Consider the following 19,854-nt stretch of genomic DNA (forward strand, 5'->3'; position numbering starts at 1 on the left):
TTCGTAGTGATGCTTTCTAAGGCCCACTTGACTTCGCATTCCAGGATGTCTGGCTCTAGGCTGGTGATCACACCATTGTGATTTCTGGGTCGTGAAGATGTTTTTTGTATAGTTCTTCTGTGTACTCTTGCCACCTCTTCTTAATATCTTCTGCTTCTGTTAGGTCCATACCATTTCTGTCCTTTTTTGTGCCCATCTTTGCATGAAAAGTTCCCTTGGTATCTTTAATTTTCTTGAAGAGATCTCTAGACTTTCCCATTCTAGTGTTTTCCTCTATTTCTTTGCATTGATCATGGAGGAAGTCTTTCTTATCTCTCCTTGCTATTCTTTGGAACTCTGCATTCAAATGAGTATATCTTTCCTTTTCTCCTTTGCCTTTCACTTCTCTTCTATTCACAGCTATTTGTAAGGCCTCCTCAGACAACCATTTTGTCTTTTTGCATTTCTTTTCCTTGGGGATGGTCTTGAAGACTGCCTCCTGTACAATGTCACGAACCTCTGTCCATAGTTCTTCAGGCACTCTATCAGATCTAATCCCTTGAATTTATTGGTCACTTCCTTGGTGGCTCAGACAGTAAAGAGTCTGCCTGCAGTGCAGGAGACCCAGGTTCGATCCCTGGGTTGGGAAGATCCCCTGGAGAAGGAAATAGCAACCCACTCCAGTACTCTTGCCTGGAAAATTGCATGGACTGAGGAGCCTAGCAGGCTATAGTCCATGGGGTTGCAAAGAGTCAGACATGACTGAGCGACTTCACTTCCACCGTATAGTCATAAGGGATTTGATTTAGGTCAAATCTGAATGGTCTAGTGGTTTTCCCTACTTTCTTCAGTGTAAGTCTGAATTTGGCAAAAAGGAGTTCATGATCTGAGCCATAGTCAGCTTCCAGTCATGTTTTGGCTGACTGTATAGAGCTTCTCCATCTTTGGCTGCAAAGGATATAATCAATCTGATTTCGGTGTTGACCATCTGGTGATGTCCACGTGTAGAGTTTTCTCTTGTGTTGTTGGAAGAAGGTGTTTGCTATGACCAGTCCGTTCTCTTGGTAAAACTCTATTAGACTTTGCCCTGCTTTAGGACCCAGAGACCCCACAGAGACTGAGACTAAGAACTGTGTTTAAGTGTCTCCTGTGGAGGTATGGGTCAGCAGTAGGCTGACGCAGCGACAGAGGCTCTGGGTGCAGCAGACGTGGGTATGGAATAAGTCCTCCTTGAGGAGGTCACCATTAATCCCACCATAGAGCTGCCAGAACTTACACAGGACTGGGAAACAAACTCTTGGAGGCACAGACAGAACCTTGTGTGCACCGGGACCCAGGAGAAAGGAGCAGTGACCCCACAAGAGACTGATCCATACTTGCCCGTGAGTGTCCAGGAGTCTCCGGCAGATGCATGGGTTGGCGGTGGCCTGCTGCAGGGCTGCAGGCACTGAATGTAGCAGTGTATATATGGGACCTTTGAAGGAGGTCACCATTTATCTTCATTACCTCCACCATAGTTTGACCCCAGGTAGATAACAGGTAGGGAAATAGCCCCACCCATCAACAGAAAATTAGATTAAAGATTTACTGAGCATGGCCCCACCCATCAGAACAAGACCCAGTTTCTAACTCAGTCAGTCTCTCCCATCAGGAAGCTTCCATAAGCCTCTTATCCTTCTCGAACAGAGGGCAGACAGACTGAAAACCACAAGCACAGAAAACTAACCAATCTGATCACACAGACCACAGCCTTGTCTAACTCAACGAAACTATGAGTCACGCCATATAGGGCCACCAAAGATGAACGGATCATGGTGGAGAGTTCTGACAAAACGTGGTCCACTGGAGAAGGAAATGGCAAAGCACTTCAGTATTCTTGTCTTGAGAACCCCATGGGTAGTGTGAAAAGGCAGAAAGATAGGACACTGAAAGATGAACTCCCCAGGTCAGTAGGTGCCCAATATGCTTCTGGAGATCAGTGGAGAAATAACTCTAGAAAGAATGAAGAGACCAAGACAAAGCAAAACAACAGCCAGTTGTGGATGTGACTGGTGATAGAAGTAAAGTTCACTGCTGTAAAGAGCAGTATTGCAGGTCCATGAATCAAGGCAAATTGGAAGTGGTCAAACAGGAGATGGCAAGAGTGAACGTTGACATTTTAGGAATCAGCAAACTAACATGGACTGGAATGGGTGAATTTAACTCAGACGACCAGTAGAAACAGTGGCTAACTTTATTTTTCTGGGTTCCAAAATCACTGCGGATGGTGATTGCAGCCATGAAATTAAAAGATGTTTGCTCCTTGGAAGGAAAAGTTATGACCAACCTAGACAGCATATTAAAAAGCAGAGGCATTACTTTGCCAACAAAGGTCCGTCTAGTCAAGGCTATGGTGTCTCCAGTAGTCACGTATGGATGTGAGAGTTGGACTATAAAGAAAGCTGAGCACAGAATTGTTGCTTTTTGAACTGTGGTGTTGGAGAAGACTCTTGAGAGTCCCTTGGACTGCAAGGAAATCCAACTAGTCCATCCTAAAGGAGATTAGTCCTGGTGGGGTTCATTGGAGGGACTGATGTTGAAGCTGAAACTCCAATACTTTGGCCACCTGATGCGGAGCAATGACTTATCTGAAAAGACCCTGATGCTGGGAAAGATTGAGGGCAGGAGAAGGGGATGACAGAAGATGAGATGGTTGGATGGCATCACCGACACAGTGGACATGGGTTTAGGTGGACTCCGGGAGTTGGTGATGGACAGGGAGGCCTGGCATGCTGCGGTTCATGGGGTCCCAAAGAGTCGGACGTGACTGAGCGACTGAACTGAACTGAACTGACCATTTTAGCTACTATTGTGGGCAGGAATCCTTAGAAGAAATGGAGTAGCCATCACAGTCAACAAAAGAGTCTGAAATGCAGTACTTGGATGCAATCTCAAAAACGACAGAATGATCTTAGTTCGTTTCCAAGGCAAACCGTTCAATATCACAATAATCCAAGTCTATGCCCTGACCAGTAATGCTGAAAAAGCTGAAGTTGAATGGTTCTATGAAGACCTACAAGACCTTCTAGAACTAACACCCAAAAAAGATGTCCATTTCATTATGGGGGACTGGAATGGGAAAGTAAACTATAATGGCTGTATACATTAAAGGTATCCCTATTTGTATATGAATGAAAAAGAAAATGGACATATAATGTTCTTGATATAATCATTAACTAAACTCAGCTTAAGTGGATCCTCAGACAGCTCTGTTCTATTTTTTATAAGGTGCTTAAGACCTGAATAACAGTATATCTTAATAGTAAGCTAACAAATTATTTGGAAAAAAGCCTTCTAAAATAAGGATTTTTTTTTTAAGTCTCTCGCTTCTAAGAAAAGATATTTTTTTAAAAGTTTATTTTAATTGGAGGCTAATTACAGTATTGTGGTAGTTTTTGCCATACATTGACATGAATCAGCCATGGGTGTACATGTGTACCCCATCCCGAACTCCCCTCCCACCTCCCTCCCGATCCCATCCCTCAGGGTCATCCCAGTGCACCAGCCCTGAGCACCCTGTCTCATGCATCGAACCTGGACTGGCGATCTATTTCACATATGGTAATATACATATTTCAATGTTATTCTCTCAAATCATCCCACCCTCTCCTTCTCCCACAGTCCAAAAGTCTGTTCTTTACATCTGTGTCTCTTTTGCTGTCTCGCATATAGGGTCATTGTTACCATCTTTCTAAATTCCATATATATGCGTTAGTATACTGTGTTGGTGGAGAGGCAATGGCACCCCACTCCAGTACTCTTGCCTGGAAAATCCCATGGATGGAGGAGCCTGATGGGCTGCAGTCCATGGGGTCACTAAGAGTCGGACACGACTGAGCGACTTCCCTTTCACTTTTCACTTTCATGCACTGGGGAAGGAAATGGCAACCCACTCCAGTGTTCTTGCCTGGAGAATCCCAAGGACGGGGGAGCCTGGTGGGCTGCCGTCTATGGGGTCCAACAGAGTAGGACATGACTGAAACGACTTAGCAGCAGCAGCAGCAGCATACTGTATTAGTGTTCTTCTTTCTGACTTACTTTGCTCTGTATAACAAGCTCCAGTTTCATCCACTTCATTACAACTGATTCAAATGCATTCTTTTTAATGGCTAAGTAATATTCCAATGTGTATATGTACCACAGCTTTCTTATCCATTTGTCTACCGATGGACATCTAGGTTGCTTCCACGTCCTGGCTATTGTAAACTGTGCTGTGATGAACACCAGGGTACACGTGTCCCTTTCAATTCTGGTTTACTCGGTGAATATGCCTAGCAGTGGGATTGTTGGGTCATATGGCAGTTCTGTTTCCAGCTTTTTAAGGAATCTCCACACTGTTCTCCATAGTGGCTGTACTAGTTTGCATTCCCATCAACAGTGTAAGAGGGTTCCCTTTTCTCCACACCCTCTCCAGCATTTATTGTTTGTAGACTTTTGGATAGCAGCCATTCTGCCTGGCATGAAATGGTACCTCATTGTGGTTTTGATTTGCATTTCTCTGATAATGAGTGATGTTGAGCATCTTTTCATGTGTTTGTTAGTCATCTGTATGTCTTCTTTGGAGAAATGTCTGTTTAGTTCTTTGGCCCATTTTTTGATTGGGTCGTTTATTTTTCTGGAATTGAGCTGCAGGAGTTGCTCATATACTTTTGAGATTAATTTTTTGAAAGACATATTTTTAAAATAGCAAGTATTTTTCCAAATTCATTTAGTCACTTCTTTTTTCAGTCAGAGAAGGAATCTGGCTAAAAGGCCATGAAAGCAGAGATAAGTAAATGGCCAAACTCCAAGATCCATGTGTAGTTGTGAAGTCCCAAAACAAAAGGAGCTGTATCCTTTTGAAGGAGACTTTATACACTAATTTCCTTTGATTACTAAAGAAATTCCTCTTGCCTCTGAAGATTTTATATAAAGTTATATACTAAAAAATTTCCAAGAAATAAATCATATACATTAAGAAAATATGCCACTCTTCTAAGCATATATTAGGAATTACTTTAGGCATTAATTTAGAAAATGTCATTGTCATTCTATGAAACTCTCCTTTATGGCCTTCCGTGGGAATAAACCTTTGGCAAGCATTTTGAATCATTAACATCACCAGTCAACCTTTCTGAACTATTAGAGTCTTTCTTACTCCTTGTCCAAAGTTACAAGGTTCTGGTTCATGCTGCTTGAATCTGAAGAGATACTAGACACCAACCATTCTCCACAAAAAAACAAAGCAATGAGATCTAACAACAATCCACTCCAATAATTCCACCAAGGTGATTTTTTTTCTTAGCTCTAAAGTTTAGATTCAGAGATAAGCACAAAGCTGATACATCTCTGGCTAGTACAACCATAAATAAAGCAAAGACAGGTCATCTCTAACTGAACTTTCTGCTGGAATTTGGCACTGCCCATGTTACTTCTTAGATCAGCAAAATAGATTTAAATTACTCTAAGCAAAACAGATGTAAATACACACCTTAAATGATTATGAAAAACAATGAACTTTCATCACTGTGACTTCCCTTAGTGAACCATACATAAAATTGCTTTGTTCAATAAACACCAGTGACTGGCATTGTGCTGAGAGTCAGTTGCAATAATAAAAAAGCATATGACACTTCCTGTCTTTCAGAGGCTTGTGATACATATGAGAAGACAAGTCTTTGAGACCAAAAAGCTAGGGACCAAAAAAGAAGGAACTTTTTTTTACAAAAGCAGGTGTTATATGATACAATAAACAGTTAATGAAGCTCTAATGGCTCATCACAATCTTTTTCTCAGACTAGTGGTCCAAGCTATTCCTTCTGCACAAACTTGCTGGTACATTTAAAGAAATCCACCCTATTTCCTTGGTCATAAATGAATGGACCATGGATCATGAGCCAGATTACTGCAGAAATTCCATATAATTATACATATATAATCAAACTCTCTTTTATGTTTGGGGAGTCTATGTGAGAAAAAGACTAAAGTGGAATTACTGCAGCTGTTGTTGAATCAGGAATGACAACAAGCCACTATTCTAATTTTCCATGAGGACGAGTGTACATTCCAAGCTATGAAATGTAAGAGTTGGTTTATTAAATAATGGTATACTAAACAGTCAATAGCTACATCTACTTTTTTAAATATTAAAATATTTGTTAAACACATGTCCAATTATAAAATAAAATAATATGGTTTGCTTATTGGCTCTGTTAATTTTCATTTATACTAAGCAAAATCTGGGGGCATCAAAATTCCTATACTTCTTAATTTCTAATGCAGTCACACAGTATCAATTACAGTAACTTCTGTCAATGAAATTAAGAGCCTGAGTGAGACTTCTACATCTTTCCTTTTATCCCCTTATTTATTTTTATTGGGATTTCTACATCTTTCTGCACAAGAAATGATGCCACTTGCCTTTTTGATAAAACTGTTAGAATATTTTATACTGAAAAAAATGGAAAAGAAAACTAAGCATGTAAGCCTGAGATCATTATGTCTCTCATTTTCACTTTAGCAAGAACAAAAAGAACAACCCAGGATTTAAGAATCAAATTCTTGTCCAATGACATAGTCATGATGATAAAATTAACTTCCTTATCCCTACTTTGAAACAAAATAAAGCAAGAAAAAGTAAAAAAGGATGCTATCTCTCTCTAACAACTTCGACTGTTATCTAGTTAAGTTCATGCTTATCCTCACTTTTCCTTGATACAAAACACTAAGATATGATAAATCAGTAATTAGGAAATGAAAAACTCAAACAGAATGTGAGAGAGTCCAACGGTTTTCTTAAACATGAGACAGTTCCTTCCAGAACATCAGAAGATTGGAGAGAGGGTGACAAATAATTTTCTAGTAGCACTTTTCACAGCAAACTAATGAGAAGTAGCTTTTACAGATATAAGAAATGTAATATATTCATTAAAAAAAAGAACAGTATTCATCTTCCTTTGTAAAAACACAGTCCTTTTAAGGCTACAATAATTTTCTTCATAACAAATACTTATTCTCTTCCCTAGAAAAATGTTACTAGTTATGATGTCAATCTGTGGCTTGACAATTGCTACTTTTAATGTATACTGTACTGTTTTCATCAAATAATACAGAAATTATTCCAAACCTATGAAAAAGTATTCAGCTATTTCAGTGTTTCTTTTGTGGTTATATTCATTATATATATACATCAACACATTCCTTCAAGTCTTAACATCCATCAAGTCTCTTCTTCATAGTGCTGGATCCCATTTACATTTCCCCCCAACATGAAAGTATCAACCCAAAGCAACAATAAGTTCTCATCAGCCAATACAGCTGGAGCCTTGCCGAAACCCTGTTTTCAGCTGCCCCCTTGCTGCTGAAAATGAACTTTGAGGCTGGTGCAGTATAGAAATACACCAGTTACATCTGAGAGAACAGACTGAGCACAGGGAATTCTTGAGAAAAGGCAGAAGTTATGAGATACCTTCACTACAGTATCCCAAATCTCCTAACATATTTGATTAACGACCACACATACATGAAATGTTTGACTACCCTAATCTTCAAGTCCAAAATTCTGAGCCGCTAGATGTTTATACTTCAGGAAAAGAATTAACTGAAAATTTCAGTGATAGTGAGTTGTGACCATAATCAGAGAATGAACCGTTTATTGTTAGCATATGCTTATTTCTATCATGCCTCTCTACATTCTTTAAAAAAAGAAAAAGGAAAACCTAGGATACAAACTACCAAGGAATTCTAACCTATTCATATGTTGCTGGTTTAACATACTTTAACAGAGATATTCAAATGGCAAGTCTATGAAAAATGTATTTTCATTTTAGAGGAAAAGTAGATGGCATGAAAATAAGCTATGCATTTTACCCCATTTAGTCTAACATTTGTAACATTCAGAAGTGGTCATATAAACACTTTCTTTTGCATAAGTGACTAATTATCTTACACATTCTTCACTAATAAGAGTAAATGCTTAATGAAGGAAAGAGAAAAGAATAGAAAGTTTCAGTCACATATATCCAAACATTCCACAAGTAATGTATTAATCAGCCCATAACTCATATTAAGCTAAAATTTAGGAAGTCTACTTTCTAATAACCAATTGGGAAAACCACCATAAAGCCTAAAAAGAAATTTTTATGTTTTTACTTCTCCTTTAGTTATAAACAAACAATATGGCTATAGGGACAACAAAGAATAAAAATCAATAAGCATCTTATATTTTCTAAATATTGTCTGGTATCAACTCCATGTTCTTCTTCATGACTTGAACAGCTCAAAGTCAAGTTTGTATTATAGCACTTAGAGTTTTCCACTCATACAATTTATTTTATATTGCTTCCTATCCCACATATTTTTGTCTTCCAGAGTATTCAGTCCAATGTCTTATGTACAGCAAGTATTCAAAAATATCTTTTATTCTTTCAAAATGAACTTACCCTTCGAAACGACACAACATAAAACGTGTCTCCCCTTCTGCGGATGGCTTCAAAGAAGTCTTGATAACTTCTGGGTGAAGCATAATATACCTGTAGCTCACTCCCTGAGTTCCTGCTGAAGTAAGAAAATGGCAAAGTGCTCTTAAACTGATGAATTTCTATCCTCTCAAAATGCTTCCTAATCTAAGGTGATATGTGAATCATAAGAATCTCTCTCAACCAAAACATTAGTAGCATTTTGGAAGCAATTTTTATAATAACATTTTGAACAGCTAAGATCTAGTTCATTAAAGCTAAACTCTCATTTCTTAATCAAGGCTCTAAAATGTACCAGACAGTCAAGTGCATTGCAAAGTATGTGAAAACAACAGAAGTACCAGAAAATAGACTTCTGCATCAGTTTGCATGATTTGAAAATTTCAGTAACAAAAATTAAGTCTGAAGAAAAGTTTTTTTTCACCATTCTGTCAAATCTGTGAAAGTACACTTGCCTATGAGGCTGTACAAAAGGTGAAAAAGAGCTTAGGATTAGGAAACAAATATACCTGTCTCTGAATTCCTGTTCCACCCCTCAACTGGGCATTCTGGGGGAAATCCATCCCTGAGCAACTTCATTTTCCTCATCAGTAAAAAGAGGGTAACCACATAAACCTTTCAGGACTGTCACTGGGGTCAGAGATGTTAGTACCAAGCATGTTACTCCAATGGGTCCTGTTCCATAGGAGTCATTCAACAATTATTAGCCATAGATATTAAAAGTATCATGTCAGTGCCTTGGTAAAATTATATCTAAAAATGTAACACCTCAAACCACATCATATCCCAAAAGATGTACTCAAATGGTATTGATATAGATCTTACTAATATTTTCAGAGTCTTTTATTGTTTAGCACAATAAGCTAACACCCAAAAGTTAAAGAGAGTAAAAAAGTTTATTTTTCTTCAAAAACAAAAATCATATATATTGAATTCTTATAGGTTCTTCTATGTCTTCAAACTTTTATTAATAGGAGGGAAAGACTGACCTAAAAGGAAATTAAAAATGAGCCATAAAAACTTCCTCTGAAATAATTTCATGTACTCAATAGGCCATTTCTAACTATAATATTTTGCCTAAACAACTCTTATTATTTACGGTAGTTATGTTCTGTAAAGTCAGTGTGAACTCTGAATGACAAAACACTGAACCACTCTCCTAAGGGAAATACAGGTCAGGTTCCCGTGAGCCCTTAGTTACAGCATTATTGTTAACTGATCAACATATAACCTTGCTTTATATGTTTCCATTTAAAGACATTTTCTTTAACAAATACTGTTCACTCATTAACAAAGCACTCACAGTCAACAGCGTTATAACCCGTGTACAAATGAAGTTTATCTAACACATATTTTCTCTACATGGCACAATACAGCTTTCCCAAGCTCTTACAAACACTAGGCAGCACACTTCAGAACTATGCTTGGGGCAATTTTAAATGATGAATTTACAAGCAAAAATCATAGAATGTAAAAAATATGGCACTAAATATATCTCGGAAAGGACAAGTGTTTATAGTATGAGAGCTGAAATAGGAAGCCAAAGTACTAGTTTGCTGAAATTCACCCAGGAAAGCAAATGACCATGAAAGTATCTTGAGTACTGACTGGGGGTAAAAATAAATTTTCTCCAGTAAGAGAAATGCATAAATACAGAATGCATGAATAAAGAAGATCAACTATAATTCACTTTAAAACATTTTTTAAAACCTGTTTTTTAAATAGCAGTTTAGGTTCAAGCAGTTTTCAGTTTTAAATAGCAAGTTTGAGATTAAAAGAAATGCAAAAAGGCAAAATGGTTGTCTGAGGAGGCCTTATAGATAGCTGTGAAAAGAAGAGAAGCAAAAAGCAAAGGAGAAAAGGAAAGATATACCCATTTGAATGCACAGCTCCAAAGAATAACAAGGAGAGATAAGAAAGCCTTCCTCAGTGACCAGTGCAAAGAAACAGAGGAAAACAAAAGAATGGGAAAGTCTAGAGATCTCTTCAAGAAAATTAGAGATACCAAGGGGACGACATGTCATGCAAAGATGGGCTCAAGAAAGACAGAAGTGATATGGACCTAACAGAAGTAGAAGATATTAAGAAGAGGTGGCAAGAATACACAGAAGAACTATACAAAAAAGATCTTCACGATGCAGGTAATCACGATGGTGTGATCACCAGACTAGAGCCAGACATCCTCGAATGTGAAGTCAAGTGGGCCTTAGGAAGCATCACTACGAACAAAGCTAGTGGAGGTGATGGAATTCCAGTTGAGCTATTTCAAATCCTAAAACATGATGCTTTGAAAGTGCTGCACTCAATATGCCAGCAAATGTGGAAAACTCAGCAGTGGCCACAGGACTGGAAAAGGTCAGTTTTCATTCTAATCCCAAAGAAAGGCAATCCCAAAGAATGCTCAAACTGCCGCACAATTGCACTCATCTCACACCCTAGTAAAGTAATGCTCAAAATTTTCCAAGCCAGGCTTCAACGGTACGTGAACTATGAAATTTCAGAGGTTCAGGCTGGATTTGGAAAAGGTAGAGGAACCAGAGATCAAACTGCCAACATCCGTTGGATCATCAAAAAAGCCAGAGAGTTCCCGAAAAACATCTATTTCTGCTTTATTGACTATGCCAAAGCCTTTAACTGTGTGGACCACAACAAACTGTGGAAAATTCTTCAAGAGATGGGAATACCAGACCATCTGATCTGCCTCTTGAGAAATCTGTATGCAGGTCAGGAAGCAATAGTTAGAACTGGACATGGAACAACAGACTGGTTCCAAATAGGGAAAGGAGTACGTCAAGGCTGTATATTGTCACCCTGCTTATTTAACTTATATGCAGAGTACATCATGAGAAACGCTGGGCTGAAGGAAGCACAAGCGAATCAAGATTTCCAGGAGAAATATCAATAACCTCAGATATGCAGATGACACCACCTTTATGGCAGAAAGCAAAGAAGAACTGAAGAGCCTCTTGCTGAAAGTGAAAGAGGAGAGTGAAAATGTTGGCTTAAAGCTCAACATTCAGAAAACCAAGATCATGTCATCTGGTCCCATCAGTTCATGGCAAATAGATGGGGAAACAGTGGAAACAGTGGCTGACTTTATTTTGGGGGCTTCAAAATCACAGCAAATGGTGACTGCAGCCATGAAACTCAAAGACACTTGCTCTTTGGAAGGAAAGTTATGACCAACCTAGACAGATTATTAAAAAGCAGAGACATTACTTTGCCAAAAAAGTCCATCTAGTCAAGGCTATGGTTTTTCCAGTAGTCATGTATGGATGTGAGAGTTGGACTATAAAGAAAGCTGAACACTGAAGAATTGATGCTTTTGAACTGTGGTATTGGAGAAGACTCTTGAGAGTCCCTTGGACTGCAAGGAAATCCAACTATTCCATCCTAAAGGAAATCAGTCCTGAATATTCATTGGAAGGACTCATGCTGAAGCTAAAACTCCAATACTTTGGCCACCTGATGTGAAGAACTGACTCATTTGAAAAGACCCTGATGCTGGGAAAGATTCAAGACAGGAGGAGAAGGGGACAACAGAGGATGAGATTGTTGGATGGCATCACCGACTCAATGGAAATGAGTTTGAGTAAACTCCAGGAGTTGGTGATGGACAGGGAGGCCTGGAGTGCTGCAGTCCATGGGTTCAAGGAGTTGGACACGACTTAGTGACTGAACTGAGAAATTAAAAACATTTTTAACTAATGAAAAAATAATACACCATCATAATAATGTGTCAAAAAATGAATATATTTTTAACATACACATAGTAATTGAATGAAATATTCTGGTTACAGAGATCTATTAGTTACTACATGTATCTGAACAATCTATTTCTATAAGATAATGATGAGAACAAGTTAAGATGGAAGCAAAGTGTCCATTTCAACTTTACTGAAATACTACGCATTTAGAATTCCTTAACCAAGAGCCTTCACACTTTCTTACCTGATACTAGTGGTTTCTGTGTATTGGACAGCCATGAGCTGAGAATTTGAGCCCTGTTCCAGAGCACCCTGAAAGAAAAGAAAATGTTTTAATGTTACATAATGAAATGATATGAATAGTTTCCTATATTGACTATTTCTATATTTACATTTACTAAACTTCATTAAAGTATTCTTAAATATTTTTTCATGAATATTCTGACATATTAAGTTTACATAACTAAATACCAATAAAGAAATTAGAACTCATCTGGTCATATTCTGAGCTGAAAGATGTGTCTTATGGACAGTAAGACATTTAAGGGTCTTCCCATATATATTCAAGATACATCCACAAATCTTAGTCCAAGTATCACAGGTTTTATGACCCGCTCATACAAGTATTACTGAATGTATAACAACTTAAGCATTAGTCACTCAGGCATGTCTGATTCTTTGCGATTCCATGGGCTACAGCCCAGCAGGCTCCCCTGTCCATGGAATTCTCCAGGCAAGAATACTGGAGTGTGTAGCCATTCCCTTCTCCAGGGGATCTTCCCAACCCAGGGATCAAACCCAGATTGACTGCACTGTGGGGAGATTCTTACTGTCAGAGCCACCAGGGAAATCATTAACAACTTGTGTTTGTCTCAAATAATTATTTTCACAATGAAAATCTCCTAAAGCATGAAAAGAAAGTGAAAGTCACTCAGTCATATCAGGCTCTTTGCTGACCCCATGGACTATACAGTCCATGAAATTTTCTAGGCCAGAATACTGGAGTGTGTAGTGTAGCCTTTCCCTTCTCCAGGGGATCTTCCCAACCCAGGGACACATCTCCCACATTGCAGGCAGATTCTTTGCCAGCTGAGCCACAAGGGAAGCCCAAAGTATGAAAGGTCCATAACAAAACTAGATCCTAATGTTTACTTTGAGTAAACACAAAGGTCTGCATGCCTAAATACAGACCTATAGACCAGTCCATCACTAAAGAGACCTCACCAATGACTTTTCGCCTTCTGGAACCATTAGTGGTCTTCACAGACTACAGGAGAAACCTGTCTCCCACTTAGCATCTGCCCTGCACTGTGTCTTCTTACATACCCCGGCAGCTTGGAAAATTGATCCTCAAACAAGTTTTATAAGACTGTCAGAGTTCAAGAGCACATTAGGAATTGACTTTACTATTACCTTGTCAGTGACTTAACTAACTGTTTGCTAAGTCACTTCAGTCGTGTCCGACTTTGTGCGACCCCATAGACAGCAGCCCATCAGGCTTCCCCATCCCTGGGATTCTCCAGGCAAGAACACTGGAGTGGGTTGCCATTTCCTTCTCCAATGCGTGAAAGTGAAAAGTGAAAGTGAAGTTGCTCAGTCATGTCCGACTCTTAGTGACCCCATGGACCGCAGCCTACCAGGCTCTTCCGTCCATGGGATTTTCCAGGCAAGAGTACTGGAGTGAGCTGCCATTGCCTTCTCAGAACTAACTGTTTAATCACAAGATTACTAGCATTTGTTTGTTACTGTATCCATCCATTCTTCCTTCAGCAATCAAACTTTCACAGAATGTGCCTACTACATGTACAGGTGCTACAGAATTTGACTTCTGCCATCAAGAAGTCTGCAGTGTAACTGGGAAGACAATACAGTATAATGCTAAAACACAAGAATATACAAAGGGTTAAGGGAAGAGAAGAGGGAACAATTTTGTTTGGTGGTAGATGGAACCAATATGCAGGGATGAATACAGGGCTTCCAATTCCTGGCTCTGTAACAAGTCAAGGGTCTTATTTTATGAAAAACTAATATAGGTCTTAAATATAGTAAGTGCTCAAAAATGCATTAAACAAAAATAAAAAGAGCACCATAAAATGAAAAGAAAAAGATACTTAAATAATAAAATATTATACTTACTGATAATGCTTATCAAGTAGTACATAAAGCCAAAATTAAACTACAGCTAGTGGATAACACAAATTTTAAAATAAACAGATTAAATAGCTGATGGATTTTAAATGATTTTGCTACTTTGGCACATATGAAATAAGCACAGAAGTTAGAAAAAAGCCAGACTTCTTTCCATAGGCTCATTTCCATAGAAATGAGTGGGTAGGCTTTAAAGAACCCTGACTTACACAGGCAGCACGCAAAGAGAAACTGAACATGCCACTTACCTATGCAAGATTTATACCAATAAACAAAGGGACTTGTGAAAATTTGGCCATGAACTTCCACATTTTTAGCTCTGTGGACTTAGCACAAGGTTACAATTAGAAAAAAAAAAGTGAGATATTTACATAGAAGTGAGAAAGATGTTAAACTCTCCAATTATGTTGTAGATTTGTTTTTCCCTTTAGTTCTGTCATTTTTCTGCATTATGTTTTTGAAACTTTATTATGTGGAGCCTATACATTTAGAATTGTTAGAACTTCTTGATTTAATGCTCCTTCTCTCAACATAAAATTTCTTTGTCTTCTGTAATATTCTGTCTACTTTGTTTAACATAGCCACATCAGCATTCTAATGCTTAGTGTTTGCACATAAAACACACTTCACCCTTTATTTTGCATCTGTCTGTGTCTTTATGTTTAAAATGTCATTTCTTGCAAACAGCATATAGTTGAGTCTTCCCTTTTAAAAAATCTAGTTTGATAATTTCTCCCTTTTAATTGATATGCTTAGGCCATTAACTTTAATTACTAATATAACTGAGTTTGTTTCTACTACCCTGGTATATATTTTCTATTTATCCTAATTATTTTTAACTTGTTTATTCTTTTGGCTGAAATACACACTTTTTTAGCATTCCATTTTTACTGCCGGTATCACCTTTTTAACTATTCCTTGTGTTCATTTTTAGTGGTTGCTCTAGAGATTATACTTTGATCTTTAAGCTACCAGTCTACCTTCAAATATTACTTGAACAATATAAAAACTTTATAAGAGTATAATTTCACTTATCTCCCTCCCTTTTTGTTCTTATTATCCTATATTTTACATCTAAACAAACTATAAACCCCACAACAAGCTGCTATAAGTTTTGCTTTTAAAACAGTCTTTTTAAGATCCCAAATAGCTAAAGCAATGTTGAAAAAAAAAAAAGAAAATAGAGCTGGAAGAATCAGGGTCCCTGACTTCAGGCTATACTATAAAGCTATAGTCATCAAAAGAGTATGATACTGGCACAAAAATAGAAATATTGATCAATGGAACAGGACAGAAAAACCAGAAATGAACCCATGCACCTATGGTCAATTTATGACAAAGGAGGGAAGAATACACAGTATTAAAAAAAAAAAAAAAAAACACAGTCTCTTCAACAAATGGTGCCAGGAAAATAGGACCACTACATGTAAAAAAATGAAATAAGATCATTCTTTAATACCATACATGCAAATAAGCTCAAAGTGGATTAAAGACCTAAATGTGAGACTAGACACTATAAAACTACTAGAGGAAAACATAGGCAGAAGACTCTGACATATATCGCAGCAGTATATTTTTCGATCTGTCTCCCAGAATAATGGAAATAAAACAAACAAATGACACCTACTTAAACTCAAAAACTTTTACACAGAAAAGGAAACAATAAAGAAGACAAAAAGACAACCCATAGATTGGGAGAAATATTTGCAAATGATGTGACTGACAAGGGATTAGTCTCCAAAATTTACAAACAGCTCATGATACTTAACAGCATCAAAACAGAAAATCCAGTAAAAAAAAAAGGCAGAAGACCTAAACAGACATTTCTCCAATGAAGGCATATAGATGGTCAAGAGACACCTGAAAAGATGTTCAACACAGTTAATCATCAAAATGGCTATTATCGAAAAATCTACAAACAATAAATGCTAGAGAAGGTGTAGACAGAAGGGAACCCTCCCACACTGTTGGTGGGAATTTAAATTGTTACAGCCAGTGTGAAGAACAGTATGGAGGTTCCTTAAAAAACTAAAAACAGAGCTACCATATGACCCTGCAATCCCACTCCTGGGCATTTATTTGGAGAAAAACATGATCTCAAATGACACATGCACCCCAATATTCATTGCAGTACTATTTACAATAGCCAAGACATGGAAGCAACCTAAATGTCCATCAACAGAGGAATGAATAAAGCAGATTGGGCACACATATGCACTGGAATATTACTTAACCGTTAAAAAGAATGAAATCATGCCATTTTGCAGCAACATGGATGGACCGAGAGATTGTCATAGTGAGTGAAGTTAAGTCAGACAGAGAAAGAGAAAAATCATATGACATCCCTTAAATGTGGAATCTTTTTTTCTAAAAAGACATGATAAAAATGAACTTATAAAACAAAAAGACACTCAGACTTAGAAAACGGGTAAAGGGATAGTTAGGGAGCTTGGGATGGAGATGTACACATTGCTATACTTAAAACAGATAACCAACAAGGACCTACTGTGTATATAGCACATGGAACTCTGCTCAATGTTATGTGGCAGCCTGGATGCCACTCCTAGGGGAGTTTGAGGGAGAATGGATACATGCATATGTATGGCTGAGTCCCTTCACTGCTCAACTGAAACTATCACATTGTTAACAAATTAGCTATACCCCAATACAAAATAAAAAGGTGTTTTTTTTTTTTTAAGATAATACTCTTTTAAAGACTTTGATATACACAAATAAAATAAAGATACTAAAAATAAACAAACAATAAAAAAAAAACAGCCATTTACTTTTATCCAGATATTTTACCCATTGTGGTGCTTTTTCAATGTTGATAATCTGGTGTTCTGTCTGGTACCATTTCCCTTAGTCTGAAAAACTCATGTTAGTATTTCTTATAGTGCAGATCTTCTGGAGACAAATTATCTCAGTTTTTATCTGTCTGAAAATGTCTTTATTTTGCCTTCATTTGGAAAGATATTTTTACAAATTTGCCCCTTTATCTTTTCTAATAACTCACAGTCCAGGAAGAGGGTAGAATCATGAAATGGGACAAATTAAATCAAGAATATAAGGCTTAGAGATGACAGAAATTTAAAAAATAATGTTCATTTGTCAAACTTACAGAATACCTCATTGGACTTAGTAGGTCCTTTGCACAAGAAGGTCGAAATGAGCAAAGAAGACCAAGCAGAGTAGATACAGGCTTTGTATACTAAGAAACAAAACCAGATGAACTCTTCATATGCTTTGGTATCAACAACAGCAGAAGCAGAATGACTCTTCTTCCCCTAGCTGACCAAGAACTTCCAACTAATAAAAGCAAATGGAAAAAAAAACAACAACAAAAATATAGATTTATCCTTGTCATTCCTTTTTTCTGTAATAGCTAAGACTTCCATTTTTTTACCATTACCTAAGCTCCCTACTAAAAATATATGTACCCAAGATAACAGAGAAAGAGATAAGATTTTAAACTACAAATCTCCAAATGTTCAAATGCCATGAAATTAAAGCAAAAGTCTTTATCTTCCACTAAAATTTCTGTAAGATTAAAGAACACCAACCACCCTTACAAAGTTAACTCTCTGCTTATTTATCTAATGAACAGGAAAGAGTAACATGAAAAAATATGTCAAAAGATAAGGCAAAAAACTTATTTAGGCCAATGATTTAATCTATTTTTATAAAGCCCATTTTGCCAGCTGTGTGGAATTCTCCATTGGCAATAATCTCTTCCTGCTCCCTTGATGCTCTTCCCTGTATAACAAAGGATGAAAGCCTGACAACTATATTACCCAAACTTTTTTGCTACCAGGGTCTAGTTATAATTTAGGTTCTGCCAATAATATTCACTTGCACCAGATTTGGAAAGCAGAAGGGAGACAGAGTTCATTTTTTCTCTGGCTATGGAGGCAACTAACATGTAGGCTTTGGCAGATGTGAGTTTTGGCAGCAGTAGACATTGTATTCCAATGCGAGTAAGCAGCTCTGGGACTTTGAGGTAACTATGACATTAGTAATGATTGCCTGTAGCCTCCAGAAGTACTACCAACAAATAAAGTTGCTATGATAGGTGAACAAAAGGTGAGTGGCCCAGAGAAAAACACACTGGATAATCAGAGACTCTCAATGTCAGAGCTTAAGCTGATTTAGACTAACCCTCATTATTTTATAAATGAAAACAGTCCCTTAATGGTTAAAAGCCCATGTTTCTCAATATCCTTTTAATGTACTTTAGAACATACATACTGCTTCCAATTAGTTTCCAAGTAATCAAATAGTTAAGGCGTTCCATTAGCATATAACCAGGTAAACCGGTGAAACACATCCCATCCCAAAATGAAACGTCTCGATTCTTACAGCCACTCCGTTTCTCTGTTTCCATTAATGGGGATCATCCTGAAGTAATCTTCTCATTCTATTTTTACCTCCTGAACCCACATCAAGCAGTCTTTTGTCATTACCACTCTTCAATGAGACAACTTTCATCAGTCACTTGTTGTTGATGCTAAGTCACTAAAACATGTACAATTCTTCTGCTAAGCCATGGACTGTAGCCTGCCTGGCTCCTCTGTCCATGGGATTTCCCAGGCAAGAATACTGGCGTGGGTTGCCATTTCCTAGTCCAGGGGATCTTTCCAACCCACGGATCAAACCCACGCATGTCCTGCTTGGCAGGTGGATTCTTTATCACTGAGCCACCTGGGAAACACATCAAAGTCACTAACAAGTTCTAATAATCAAATCCAATGGTAATTTCTCAATAACAGTAAATCACATCCTCTTCTCTAAAATCTTTCTTTGCTTGGGTTTTTGGACACAACTATCCTACATTTTTTCCTATTCTACTGGTCAGTCACTCCTCTTCCTTCTCAAGTGCTGACGTTTGCTTGCCTTTTGGCCTCTAACACTGAAGTTGTTCCAAGGTTCAGTTCCTTACCTCTTTTCTTTTCACTTTCTCTCTCGGTGACATCATCCCAAATTAAACTTTCAGTCTCAGCCTCTCCTCCCAACTCCAGAACTGGGTATCTGACCGCCCACTTGATCCTCCCACTAGAATGTCTGACAGCCATCTCACACGTAGTACACCTGAAACTCCTGTATATTGCCTCCAACTCCTCTTTCCAGTCTCAGTCTCGGCGAACGGCATCACCATTCACCCAGCAACTACAGCACAGGAATTACCATCAATTCCTTTCTATGTTATAATAGCAAATTCTATCAGCTATACTTTCAGAATATATTTGGCATTCAAGTACTTTCCTCCACCTTCCTCTCTACCACACAAGTATAGGCTGCAATGATCTCTCACCTAGGCTACCAAAATGGCTTAACCGGTCTCTGCATTCACTAATGGGTTCCCTGTTATGGTTTACTCTATGTAGCAGATCAAGTCACAGCCTTGCTCAATCCTCTCAGGGCTATCCTCTAACACCTAGGATGAAAACCAAAGTTCTCATCACTGTCTATGAGCTTTGATATTACTTAGCCTCTTCTATCTCTCTGATATCATTTATGGCTGAAAG

The 19,854-nt window shown here is 37.9% G+C and overlaps 1 protein-coding gene across 2 annotated transcripts in view; it reads right to left on the reverse strand.

Moving 5' to 3' along the window:
- The window catches only part of ATF6 (activating transcription factor 6), a 239,456-nt gene that overhangs the window by 129,689 nt on the left and 89,913 nt on the right, over window positions 1-19,854 (reverse strand). For both annotated transcript variants that reach the window (XM_065946770.1, XM_065946761.1), the window contains 2 exons: window positions 12,426-12,493; window positions 8,439-8,553 (listed from right to left, as the gene is read on the reverse strand). In XM_065946770.1, coding sequence (XP_065802842.1) covers window positions 8,439-8,553; window positions 12,426-12,493 — 183 coding nt within the window. The remainder of the gene's footprint in view (window positions 1-8,438; window positions 8,554-12,425; window positions 12,494-19,854) is intronic.

This window comes from Muntiacus reevesi, chromosome 1 (assembly GCF_963930625.1).
Source record: "Muntiacus reevesi chromosome 1, mMunRee1.1, whole genome shotgun sequence".
Classification (NCBI taxonomy): domain Eukaryota; kingdom Metazoa; phylum Chordata; class Mammalia; order Artiodactyla; family Cervidae; genus Muntiacus; species Muntiacus reevesi.